We start from the raw sequence: 14765 nt of genomic DNA, 5'->3' as shown, positions 1-14765 counted from the left end.
GGGCATAAAACATACATACATAAAACATAAACATATAATCACGCCTATATCCCATAAAGGGGTAGGCAGAGCACGTGTACTACTCAATAAAGTATAATAAAGCAAATAAAGTAAATAATTACTTAGTTTACAAAGCCTACCTGTATGTTTTATATAGATCTAATTGCCGTCACGGATAGGTTTGTATCATCCTACATTAGCATTTCTGGTTCGTATCCGTATTAGGTACTAGGCGGAGGAAACTGTTGGTGTAGGCTAGGTTATGGTATCTTTATCTTATCTTTTTGTGCATTCCACTAGCACTAGCTGTGTACTCCGAATATAGAGGTAGTTAGCCTAAATGGCTTGAACCGTTCTGCTGTATTGTCTCTAAAATAACCTATTGTACGGTTACTGCTTATTTGTCACTGTAGTATAAAATATGTTCCTTCCTAAAAACCTGAATTCATGCAATAAAAACGAAAGCCTTATCATGCTTTTTGGTGGTGTATTTAATTTCATGTATGTAGTTACGGTTTACGGTTATTCGTATTAACATAATTGAATTAAAATGCACTAAAAACCACAGAGACACTTTGCGACATATCGTTATTGTAAAAGGAAAAAGTCTGTTGAGCAAATTAGGGCATATATTTAGGGATGTCAACTGGCTAAGTTATAGTTTATTTTATAGAATTCATACAATCTCGCTTTGGTCAGGTAGCTGTAAGTTGTTATGCCATACATACAGCCTGGCAAAAAACAGTAGAAATTGAAAATTGGCAACACCGTCCCGTTTTTTAACACCATCGATGTGAATTAAATTATCAAAATAAAGAATTTTAAAATTTATACAACTACTGCGGGCGGGTGGTCTAGTGGTGAAGACGTTAGCCGCGTAAGCTGAAGACCCGGGTTCGTTTCCCGGCTCGGCCACCAGTGGGCCTTGTCGTTTTTTCTTTCGTGTATGATATCTATTTAAATTTATAATTTAAAATTTATCTTAGTTATGTTGTTAGACAAGACGAATGCAACAAAAAAATAGTTATTTGTTATACAAGGGGGCAAAGTTGTATTTTAACGCCGAGTGTGGAATTGAAAAACGAGCAAGTGAAAGGATTCTATAGTTGAACCACGAGCGAAGCGAGTGGTTCGAGAATAGAATCCTGAACTTGAGAGTTTTTTAACACACGCGAAGTAAAATACTTTTGCACCCGAGTGTAACACAAAACTTTTCCCTTCACTACAGCGAGGAAACTAAAACGCAAAAAATGCGTTTATCACTGCTTCCAGTAGTTCCACAGGTGGTAAATCATCTTTATTACTAGATTCACCTACTTTTATCAATTTTAAAGCAGTTAATTTGACTTTATTCAAGGTCAAATTACTTTACCCACTAGTGGATAAAATGCGTTTTTACCCGCTGGTATTAAAGGACAAAACACGTGTTTCCGAGCGAGTGAGGGGAAAAAACTATTCTAAACTAATCGTTAAAATGCTAAGCTAAACAAAAATGAGGACTATAAATAAAGACGATTTGTATCAAGCACAATGAGAATCAAAGGTCTTCTTGACATTACGCCGTTTATCTTCAGATAAAATTATAAACAAGTTCATTTTCTCAATTAACTGAGTACTATGGCGACTACAACTACTCTTATTGTCTATTACCCAGCGGATTGAATGGAGTAATTGTATTTACTAAGATTCTATGATATAATTTTAGTTTTATGAGTTTTAAGTTCGAGTTATTTTTATTAAAATTATGTTGGTATAGGTAGGATATTATGATTTCGTACCTACTTCTACGCTTCAAAAATTAGCAATAAAATTATATACGTGAATATAAAAAATCTTTCAATAGGTTTTGGGACTTTTGGGGATCTGGAATTTATGTTTTTATTTTCTTTTAATTTGAAATGTTGTGGAATCGCAGACGTTTCTGCATGATATTGAATAAGTTTAAACTAATATTTTTAAGTATATAATTAAAACTGTGAAGTTGACAACCCTAGCTAGCGCCGGCATAAATGGAACGTTACATAACGGCCGATACACACGAATAATGTGCATTTACTGTTCTCACCGCACGGCGGAAAAAAAACGAGCTCCCGTCATTAGGCAAGTGTCGATATCGATAGTATCCGTAGTAGTTATACTAGCGTAATTAATTTAAGTACTGATAATGTTCGAAACTAGTAAAAAACTAGCAAAATTAGTAAACTTACCCTTATCCAAGTTGATGCATGTCGTAACGGTATTTTTTTTTATCATAGAAATTTTGCACTAAAAATTATTTATAAGAATGTATTTTTTCTTAACATAGAGAATCGACATTACCTATGTTATTTTAATAAATGGCATTTCCATAGTAACTAATTTAAGGAGAATATATAGATTTCTCTACCGACCTGCTCTTGCAAATATAAGCAAAAAGCATAATTTTCAAGATTAGCAATAATGATATTGATAACGGACGAGGAACATAAATTATAAACTATTGAAATAGATGACACAGCATAAGCTACACTAGTATAATCATATAGAATACTATGTTATTATTTGAACATTATGCTGTAAGTATGAGTATAAGAACATAAGGTACTCATCTAAAGACGAAAGATAAGAAAATTGCAGAAAATATGTGTCTATTTCGTGAAATTAGTTGAAATATTAAATATTATACAAAATCCTTTACAAAAAAATTTGATGAAAACCGTATTTTTTTAAGTAGCAGAAATGTTAAAAAAGTGGAAAATTAATAAATTCTGTTTGGATGAGACTTCCAGAAATTCAAAGTTCAACTCTCGCTCAAGGCAATAATTTTTACTTACTTATATATTTTTGACGTTTTAGTTTTAGTGTTACTAACATTTTTGTGCGGTCAAATACATAAACAAATAGGTATTGAAGAGATTTTCATCACTAATTACTTGGATTAGGCCACCGTGTCGCAAATCCGATCACTGGCGCAAGCAGTGTAGAGCTGTAGAGCAAAAATATTGCACACTTATTGCACTCTCAAATTACTTCTGCTTTTAGTTGTTTTATATTTTTACGTAAACATTTGAGGTTAATTTATATATATTTAGAAATGTTACATTACAGGATTTATAAATTAGTTTAAGGCGATAGCATAATTTATATTCTTTAGATTTATTTAAGACGAACTTTTGAAGCAAAAAAATTAAAGGTGGATACATTTAAAATGAATATTTTGAAATGAATGGTCCGGAAAAATATGATTATACATTAAAATAAATAAAAAATACATAATAAGAAAATTAAAGACTGAAATAAGTATATTATATTTGTATAAGTAAGTATAAAAATTTAAAAAACGATTAATTCATTGCAATCATTGTTTATTTATTGATTACAATTAATACTTTTAGGCTTCTTATTTATTAAAAGGGGGAAAAATTAAGCTGATTTTCTTCTGACTCAAAGAAAACATGAATATACTATGTACCTCTAAAATGAATATTCTAATATTGTGATTATTTTATTTTATTTTATTGTAGTATTTTATTTATTGTAATATTGATGATTGAACCGAATTAAGTGATATCACTAGAATAATTATGATGATGTAAATGTAATTTAGAAAACAAACGTTCTTACAAATTTATCATCACGGTTCAGTGACTGCCGTGCAATCAAGTATGCATGACTAGCTCACCAAACTACCGAGAGTAAGTATAATCCTATACTATTCAACGAGAAAATAATTGTTTTGAAAAGAAGGGGTGCGTCCCACGAGATATAACGTTAATATATATAATTTCATGTTACTAACGTTCAGCAGCAATAAATAACGTTAGATATAACACCAACATCAATACTTTTGTAAGAAATAACGCTGAATTGCCATAATATTAGTTTCACATAACGTTTTTTAGTATAACGTTTACGTTACTTAATTTCAGTTTATATACCATACACAACGGATACCGTTCACCATGCATAACATTTCTTAATATAATATTTAAATTAGCTAATTTCAGTTTAGATACCATACACTAAGTATACCGTCCACCATAAATAACATTACTTAATATAACGATTATAATATTAGCTTAATATCAGTTTATACACCATACCGTTCTCCATATATAACATTTAACTGTTGCTAAGAAAGTAGGTTTAGGTTAGGTTAGAACTGCGACCCCCACACAAAACTGTTACTAAGAAAGTAGGTTTAGGTTAGGTTAGAACTGCGACCCCCAAACAAAACTGTTGCTAAGAAAGTAGGTTTAGGTTAGGTTAGAACTGCGACCCCCACATAAAACTGTTGCTAAGAAAGTAGGTTTAGGTTAGGTTAGAACTGCGACCCCACACAAAACTGTTGCTAAGAAAGTAGGTTTAGGTTAGGTTAGAACTGCGACCCCCACACAAAACTGTTGCTAAGAAAGTAGGTTTAGGTTAGGTTAGAACTGCGACCCCCATACAAAACTGTTGCTAAGAGAGTAGGTTTAGGTTAGGTTAGAACTGCGACCCCCATACAAAACTGTTGCTAAGAGAGTAGGTTTAGGTTAGGTTAGAACTGCGACCCCCACACAAAACTGTTGCTAAGAAAGTAGGTTTAGGTTAGGTTAGAACTGCGACCCGCACACAAAACTGTTGCTAAGAAAGTGGGTTAAGTTAGGTTATTATGCATTTAAAATCTTACACACAGAATGAACATTACGCCTTTTGATGTTAGATTAATTGAAAAATATATGTTATTAATATTGGGTATCCCAAACTTTATAAACATAGATCTTAGATATTATGAACATTACACCTTTTGATGTTAGAATAATTGATTAATATATCTTATAAACATTAGGTCTCCCTAACGTTATATACGTTAATCTTTATATACACTGATATTATAGAGAATAAACATTATCCACTTCGAAATTAGATTATTTGCTATTATCGATTTTGAGCATTATAACCAGTGAACGTTATGCTGAACAAGCTTATACAAAGTGAGCGTATATTTTATAAGTAATATACGATACGTTCTTATATCTCGTATTACTTACCCGAAAAGAAGTGGCCCCTCGAGTTTCTTGCCGGTCCCATAGTGGATACCCCCCTCCCAACTGAGGGGGGACTGAAATCTTCTCGAGGCTGAAACGTAGGGTTAGAGGCGGCGTAGCTTGACTTTCATAGGTTCCCCAAACGATTACTTACCTACTAGAACTTAAAATTGGTTATCGTGTAACGTATTTAAAAACCGGCCAAGAGCGTGTCGGGCCACGCTCAGTGTAGGGTTCCGTAGTTTTCCGTATTTTTCTCCAAAACTACTGAACCTATCAAGTTCAGAATCATTTTCCTAGACATTCTATATAAAGTTCTACTTTTGTGATTTTTTTCATATTTTTTAAACATATTTTTTTAATATTTAAAAGTTAGAGGGGGGTTCCTTTAGGAGCGATTATTTCCGAAAATATTAATATTATCAAAAAACGATTTTACTAGACCTTTATTCATTTTTAAATACCTATCCAACAATATATCACACGTTGGGGCTGAAATGAAAAAAAAATTATTCCCACTTTACATGTAGGAGGGGTACTTAACAAAACATTTTTTTCCACTGTTTATTTCACCACTTTGTCCGCGTAATTGATATACATATTGGTACTTTCTAGTGCTAACGGTCACTGAGATTATCCGCGGACGGACGGACAGACAGACGTGGCGAAACTATAAGGGTTCCTAGTTGACTACAGAACCCTAAAAAGACAAAAACTCTAAAGGGTAGTGTACCGATTAGCTTTAAAGTAAGTACATATTTAGGGGTCTTCTTATACTATGTCTAGTTTATCTAAGTAGTATATATTACTCGCCTACATAATCTACCATGTTATCTATGCAGCCTCTAACATGGTAAGCCGATACCATATCTCGAGCAAGGATGAGCAAAGTCGATGTTAATGTGCTGTAAGTGTCACCAACTTGTCACTAACTATTATGACGTCGTTACAACTTTGTTGTACCTATTACGTCTTTACAAAGACTATAAAATTGTTGTAAGTGTCGTTAACGGTAAATACATACCTATAAAATAAAATGTTAGAATCAGGGGACCGATTTTTGAATGTCGCCTATTCGATTTTGTGAATTTCGTTCAATAATATCTCCACTACTAGCGATTTAAATTCTACTAACAGGATCAAAAACGAGTGGTCTTTACCACTAGATTTAACATTACTAGCCGTACTTTTTCAAAAATAGCATTACGTCATTTTCCACAGATTCTCGAACGGCGAATTCATGCTTTCGAGATTCAAAAATCTGTCCCCTGTACTGTACACAGTTGTGTCAGTTGTTGTTATACTTAGTTTACGGAACATTAGTCACATTACCCACATTAAATAAGTTCTCTAAGTATTTAATTTTATGTCAGATTATGTAATCCGAATCGGTAATAATGATTTACGTGATGTGATTTATAAATAATAGTAAATAAGGTTAGTTTTAAAAACACATTCTAAAGCTAATCACTTAAGAGGGGGTTAATCAGGATTATAGACAGAATATTTGTATAATATTACGTTATTTTATTAAGAGAAAATGTCATGAAATAATTTTTAAGAAAAAAAAACCGTCGCCTTTCGGGTTCTGGTGAAAGCTACTTGCGAATGTTGGATTATGAAGAAATGTGTAAGTATTTTTTAAAACTGCTTTTAATGCTTTAATTATTAGATGGCAACACAAATGAATATACGTATAACGTTAAGGTTTGAGGAGTTTCCTCAATTCCTCATGAATCCGATTATATTATAAGAAATCGAAGCTTGACAAACTTTGACTTGAAAACTCAATATGCTTAACAAACATAACTAAATAAATGTCACTGTTCTGAACTTAAATGCATGCTTTTCTTACGAAAATACCAGTCACTATGAGTGTGCCGTTCAGATTTGAGGAGTTAGGTTCTGACTATCATCAGCAGTTCCACTGCACCAAATGTCACTGTTCTGGACGTAAGTGCATGCTGTTCTTATAAAAATACCAAAGTCACTATAAGCGTGCCGTTCAGATTTGAGGAGTTCGGTTTTGACCATCATCAGCAGTTACACTGTACCAAATGTCACTGTTCTAGACGTAAGCGCATGCTGTTCTTATAAAAATGGCAAAGTCACTATAAGCGTGCCGTTCAGATTTGAGGAATTTGGTTCTGGCCATCATCAGCAGTTCCACTGCACCAAATGTCACTGTTCTGGACGAAAGTGTATGCTGTTCTTATAAAAATACCAAAGTCACTATAAGCGTGCCGTTCAGATTTGAGGAGTTCGGTTCTGACCATCATCAGCAATTCCACTGCACAAAATGTCACTGTTCTGGATGAAAGTGCATGCTGTTCTTATAAAAATACCAAAGTCACTATAAGCGTGCCGTTCAGATTTGAAGAGTTCCGTTCTGGCCATAATCAGCAGTTCCACTGCACCAAATGTTACTTTTCCGTACCTAAATGCATGCTGTTCCTTTAAAAACATAAAAATCACCATATGTATGCCTTTCAGATTCGAGGAGTTCCCTCGATTTCTCCAGGATCCCATCATCAAAACTGGGTTCTGAGAAAAATGGGACCAATCTGTATGCATATACATTCAATCAAAAAAAAAATTTTCAAAATCGGTCCAGTAACGACGGAGATATCGAGGAACAAACATAAAAAATAAAAAAAAACATACAGACGACTTGATAACCGTCCTTCTTGAGAGATATGTATGAGGCGACGGTTAAAAATGACTCCATCCAAAACCAAAATACGGTTAATATTTATTCAATAAAAGAAATTAAAATAATACTTCAAGCCTCTTCGTAACTATATTTGCCAAGGAGAAAAAGAGGGCAAAAAGATGTTATTACTGCTAATGTCCTTTTCAGCTTTTTTCTAGTAATTTTAAGCATTTACTAGTCTCTATTACTTATGTTTTATGTTGCGGTGAACCCATATGAAGTTATAGACTAGTCAAGTAGTCATTCCGTGAAATAGCTTCTGTGGTTTGCCTGACGTAAAACAAGCACGTTATGTTGATTAGATGGCCCTTAGGGCCTTTAAACTTGTCTAATTAGGTGAATAATGAAATTATTATGTATTACGTACGATATTTTGCGTATTATGCTAATTTCATAACAATTATAAGTGATAAATAAATAACATTTTTATTTATTTTAAACAAGTTTTTGTTTTTTAAATGCACAAAACTTATATGAAACGAATGACCCAATATCGTACTAGTGCCAGCATTAACAGTGACACTTTCTGTTAACTATATACTACCCGAATCGAACTTTAATTTATATGTAGGTAAGTATCAAAAATTAGCTCTACATACGATATACACCAGTGTCTTAATTATGTTTCTTGAAACAAAACCGCAATTTTTGACACTGGGACATCCGATTCAAATTGATTATGTGATAAGATAATATATGTATGGTATCCAGTCTGGATAGTCAGACATATATGTCCGACTAGTTCCTGGTCAATGTAGCTGCCAATCAGCCCTCTGGTCACCAGAGACATCCACTATTCATTACAATCATTATTTATCCAATCGTAGTTAAATTAACTGAAACAGTTTAATTTGTAATCTTACTAATCTTAGTATCGCAATTAGCGCTCAGTTGGAACTAACGCAACGCGACGGGTCAAGGACGGAGAGATTCAAGTTCGGTTACTGCACCGAAACAGCAAGACTACACAGACACTGCTTTATAAATCACTAGCTTTTGCCCGCGGCTTCGCTCGCGTTAAATTAGAAAATTGCGGAATGCTCCTTACAAACTTCCACCCCCATTTTAGGGAAGTGGGGGGTTAGAAAGAGACAAAAAGTAGCCTATGTCATTCTCCATGCCTTCAACTATTTTTATTTAAAAATCATGTCAATTTGTCGCTCTATTTTGCCGTGAAAGACGGATAAACAAACAGATACACACACTCTCCCAATTTCAATTAGATATAACTATCATATATAATATGGAAATATAAGTATGGATTTTAAAAAAAAACGTGGTCACTAGATATTTATAAAAGATATCCGAAGCCCCGAAAAAGTTAATAGGTAGTGTTTACTATTTTAAAAATAGATTGTTACTATTTCAGATCAAAGAAGTGGACGCAGAGGCGCCGGCGGCGGTCAAACTTGCTGAGAAACTGTAAGTCGCCTGAGTTTCTACTCGTAACATAACATAAAACTTATTAATATTATTAAAAATATCGTTTAGGTATAGGGGGTTTAGGGGTGTGCTCTTCCTACCCCTTCATGGGACAAAGGCGTGATGTAGGTATGTATGTATGTGTATTTTGACCTAAAAATGCGTGATTCCTCGTGTCATACCTGAAATTGCAACAAAAAATCTGATAAAATGGTCCTTATTTCACAATAAGGGCCCTATTGTGATAGAAAGTCACATATTACAAAAAAAAAAGAATAACCCACACTGTCGCGGTCCCGGCGTTACGCAACAGTGCAAGTGGATCTGCAGAACGACCGTAATGATCGTACAGTGACAGGGTTAGGCCGGCTCTACACTGCGTGAGAATCAGATTTAAATAAGTATAAAAACTAAAATAAGTGTATAAAACCCATACATTTGAGACGCCACGCGCATGCAATGGCTCTGGTTTTTCAGCCGTCCGTCCACAGGTTACGGAGACTGCTGATATGACGTAGTTAGCTGCCACAGACGTGACAGACGTGATAAGAAATAAGTGTTTTTGCAAAAATTACATTTTTTTTTCAGCAAATCACAAGCTTTTATCGCCGACTGTACCTTTCTTCCAACAGTCATATACTGTTCTCCGAGACGTTTCTAAAACCCCTTACTCGATGGGGATACGACGTTTCATAACAGAGTTCCTATGACCACCTTTCTGCTCCATCATCAGATTAGCTCCATGATACCATAATATGTATTGAATTGTCACGGGATTTACCTATGTGTGCAATATTTCAGCTTAATCAGAAACCGGGCAGTGGGTCAAATTTAAAAAAAAGCTTGTACAAAATACACAATTTCTCATCGTGGAGTTAAAAACCTATTGATTCTAACAATTGAGTTAGGAGTTTCGATCCTTGCTCAACCAAGTTATGTAGAGTCAAATTAAAATATTTCATACGAGAGTAAGTTTATTCTTAACGAGTTTTCAACATTTTTACTTTCCGTACGTTAAATATTTACTTAGACAATTTTGTTTTTCATGACACTTGAAACAATATGTGCACTTACAAAATATGGAAAAAACATAAGCAAAAGTTACATTGTACTGGAGGTGCATACTTTTTTTTTACATGCATACTTACTGAGCAAGTGTGATGAAAACATATTTATATGCAGAGGGGCCGCCTCTGCATCTGATTCTCTGGTCCTACAGTTAGATGTTGAAGCTTATATACGTAGTTGAAAGATTCTTGAACAGTATATATCACAGGTGACTGTAGTAACCCTAGCTTAATGAAGTGGGCCAAGGCGTATTTTCTGACGTGATTTCAGATTTTTATATTTTCTCATGAGATGAATCGACAGCAATAAAATATACATTTTGACAAGTTTATTATACATAAAAAGTATTTCTGCAACAATATGAGTAAAATAATCTCATTGTTAAATACGGAGCCTGTACCAAGGGTTTAAGACGTTTTATGTAATGTACTTTTTCAAATCATATCATTTATTGAGTGCAAACTAAGTTACATTTAACCTTTGTATTTGAGGTTTACAGTTTTGAGTCCTGACAGGATTTAATGCTGAAGGCAATGATACTTAGAGTATATAATTAGTCGATATTTAATCACGTTCATGGTTCTTAACTGAAAAGTGTACCCTACTGTTATGGGTGATATTGCATTGAAATTAGGGCATGTAAACAGGTAAATAATTGTATGGGAATTACCAAGAAAGCGCTAATTAACAAGTTATTTTCATACTTGTAATATACTTAATTGATAAATTAATGATTTCATTCTTTTTTTATAAAGCCAGGCAAATATAGTTATCCTAGGCGAAGAGACGTAGTTTTCCAGTAATTTTCGGGTCAATGATACTTAATAGGTAAAAAATAAGATGATAAAAACATTATAATTAAAACGATCTAATAATCATAAAAACAATGTTAATACTTATAATAAACAGGTTCATACATAACATCAATTTTTTATATTACACAAATATCTGACGCGCTCTTATGACTTTAGACATAAGATTGATGTGTCATATATTTTTGTGGTATTTTTTGTGCGACTGTACCGACGTCAACGAAAATTCGTACATAATTCCACTTACGTTGCAATAGTTATCATAACTGCGTATTTGTCTAAACCTCGTAAAAACAACTTATTACGATCTAATTATCGTAAGATCCGTTACAAACTCACGACTTATTAATATTATTGTGTTTATTATTTTTTAGATAACTACCTTAGTCAACGTACGTGTTTCCCAACATTTAAAATGACGTTCTAATTTTTTGTGTTTACAAAACAAGAACATTATTAAGATAAATAATGGTTTTCGTCTAGTAATATTCCGTAATATTTGCATTTTACAGGTAGGTTTGTGACAAACTTGCGAATTATTAAATAGGGAACCCTAAAGATTTAACTAGGTCCGAACGGCAGGGTTAATAACATTTTATAGGATCTAATAAACCTAAGATATTGTATATTTTTGTACATTTTCCTCCCAATTAAGCGAACAGTAGAATAATGGTATAATTTAATCTATAGGTATGTGCACTGAGGCGATTTTTTTACACTCGAAGTATGTAATCAAATCAAATTATTTCATTCCTAGCCTTCAGAGATAACATACACTCGGCGGTCGAGGTGGTGTAACGGTTTAGCACGTCAGCCGCGATAGCTGGAGACCCGGGTTCGATTCCCGCCTTCGCCACCAGTGGGCTTGATCGCTTTTTCTTTAGTGTATGGTATCTATTTCAGTTTATGATTTTTTACACTATTAACTAGTATTAACTAGAGAGTGCCATCTGTGTCCGGTGACATATGACACACGTGTTTATTGGACTCATAAAGAACTCCAGATAATAGTTCAAAATAAGAAAAAAAAGCGATTAGTTAGTTGAAATTGAAACAGTCGTAATTGTCCCGGCGCACCTTACTAAGTATCTTGTTAAAAACTATCTATTACTACCATAATCTGAGTTATCTTAACATACAAACATACTATAAAATGTACATATATGGCCCATAAGAGACAGTTGCAAGACAATGGGATAAAAACGTTCACACGTGCGTAGCTGAAGGAAAACGTTTACGGAACTAGAGCCTGCCTATAATTGATGGGAATAAAAGTTGCTATGGGTAACTCGGTGAAACAATTGAAGATTATTGTTAGTTCTAAAGGTAGTTTACATCTGACCCTTTAGCACAACTTGCCTTGTCGCGCGCGAGTCCATCCATACATCAAGCGCGACTTCAAGTATGGACTCGCGCGCGACAAGGCAAGTTGTGCTAAAGGGTCAGATCCGTATTCTCCAAGAGTAGTGCTAACGGCAAAATGAATTGGGAGCCCCGCTTAAATATTTTTTTATTTCCGTTTTTACTATTTCTTGTTCGATAGCAGCAACCTAAACATCATGTGTGAAATTTTCAAAATGTCTAATGAGGACGCACACTCAAAGATTATTACAGGTGACGCCACCTTATTACTCCATTGCACAGATAAAGAATTTCATACGTGAGAGCGAGAAGAAGATTTTTTTTTTTCTCTCTCACATATGAATGACAGTGACATGCTTAGACACTTGCACAGGCGCCGCGTGGCGGGATAAAATGTCAGTGTGTCCCCGCATTATAACGGTTCATGAGATGCCTGGTGACAGACGCACTGACAAAAAGACGGATGGACAGCGGAATTTTTGTTGGGTCCTCCTTTTACCCTGTGGGCACGGAACCCTAAAAACTGAGTAAGAAGATAGGTACATGTACGAGTACACAATACAATTTATGGCAATGAATAAATGAAATTGAAAAAGAATTATTTATATTATAAAAGAAGTGTCGGTCAGACTAATAGGTGTCTCGGGGGACTACAGGGCAGGGTCTTTCTTTGCCCAAAAATTAAGTCTGGCGGTGCAAAGGGGCAACGCCGCCAGCATCCTGGGTTCACTTCCAGAGGTCGGTTCTCTAGGTGAGATTTTTTATATCTAGTTTTAGCGTCAATTTTTTTTGTTGTGTATATTTATATGTATTGTTGTCAAGTTATCGCCGCTTGTTTACTAAATGTTAGGTATATTTAAAATGTAGACATGTAGTAGTAGTAGTAGTAAAACACTTTATTGTACCAGAAAATAATACAACACACAGGAAAAAGAGCTTATTATAAGTACAAAGGCGAACTTATCCCTTTAAGGGATCTCTTCCAGTTAACCTTTGAGCAATTGAGGGAGAATTGGAGATGGTAGGCATACAGTACAAACGGCGCAGGAAACGGATTCTAGGTAATAATAAATTATAACTTACACTAACATGCAATATATACGAATAAATACATAATATACAACTATACAAATAGCAAATGACATAAATATATAATATATAAATTAAATATATATTTACATAATAAAAGCTACAACTACAAAACCGCATACATCCAATACCTTAGTCTTCATCAGAGAGCCAAAGCTTTTTTAGATTAGCCTTCAGCGACGCGACCGACTGACACTGTCGAAGAGATAAAGGCAAGGAGTTCCACAATTTAACTGCGTAGATTGTAAACGATTTATTATAGGACCTATGTTGGTGGGGCGGGATACTCAAAGTGAGATTCACACTGGAACGGAGCCGGTGCCCGCTACCGTCAGCCAAGTATTTAAATCGTTCTGAAAGATAGGGAGGGGAAGTAGGAGAAAATAAAACATTATACAGGAGAGAAACCACGTGCATGTCTCTACGGCGACGGATGGGCAGCCACTCCAGCTGGGAGCGGAAATGAGAGATGTGGTCAAATTTTCTTAAATTAAAAATGTATCTGATGCACACATTTTGCAAACGTTCGAGCTTGTCAAGTAGCTCCTCGGTAAGGTCCAAAAATGCGATATCCGCATAATCCAGAAGTGGAATCAAAAGCGACTGCGCAAGGACAACCTTTGTACGGAACGGAAGGAAGCTTTGGAGACGTCGAAGCGAGTGAAGAGAGGCAAAGAGTCGCCTGCTAATTTCAGTCACATGGGGTGCCCACGAGAGAGTCTGATCAATGACATGTACCATAGATGTAGGGATGTGTTTCTAATCTTACAATGTAATGCAAATAAAAGTGTACAACTGTACACATCACAAAACCAATGAACCATGAATCATCCTTTGTTAAAGTTAACCGTAAAGGCAATAAAGGATTTAGCGCAGCCGTAGACAATCTTTATGTTACTGGAACTAGTTTGTATGTTTTATTAGTAAGTAACGGTTGGACTTAATGAGTACTTGGTTATTGTTTAAATACAGGGAAAGAGGTCGTATTTGTTACTAAAGACTACATAAATAGTATTTCAGGTCAGCTTTGACTTCATGGCGCCGCATGGAGCCTCTTCTGGCCCCGTAGCCGAATGGCATTTCTCCGACGCGAAACGAAAACGAAACGCCGCGAAAGGTAGGTAGTCTGGCTCTGTCGCGCTAATACGCAAAAGCGACAGAGATATAATATATCTACTAGCGTTTCGTTTCGTGAGCGTTTGTGCCGTTCGGCTACGCAAGTACGCACCCTGTTCTATCGCTCGTGTACATATTTGCTCTTGTGGTTACCTATAATTAGATAAGCGTCAG

The 14765-nt window shown here is 34.9% G+C and overlaps 1 protein-coding gene across 2 annotated transcripts in view; it reads left to right on the top strand.

Annotated features, from left to right (window-relative positions):
- LOC125228590 (neprilysin-4-like) overlaps positions 1 to 14765 on the top strand; it is a 97016-nt gene that overhangs the window by 18933 nt on the left and 63318 nt on the right. For both annotated transcript variants that reach the window (XM_048133212.1, XM_048133211.1), the window contains exon 2: positions 9092 to 9144. In XM_048133212.1, the coding sequence (XP_047989169.1) occupies positions 9092 to 9144 (53 nt within the window). The remainder of the gene's footprint in view (positions 1 to 9091; positions 9145 to 14765) is intronic.

This window comes from Leguminivora glycinivorella, chromosome 8, assembly GCF_023078275.1.
Source record: "Leguminivora glycinivorella isolate SPB_JAAS2020 chromosome 8, LegGlyc_1.1, whole genome shotgun sequence".
NCBI classification, from domain to species: Eukaryota; Metazoa; Arthropoda; class Insecta; order Lepidoptera; family Tortricidae; genus Leguminivora; species Leguminivora glycinivorella.
The sequence above is the reverse complement of the archived record's forward strand: the minus strand, read 5'-3'. Positions and strand labels throughout refer to the sequence as shown.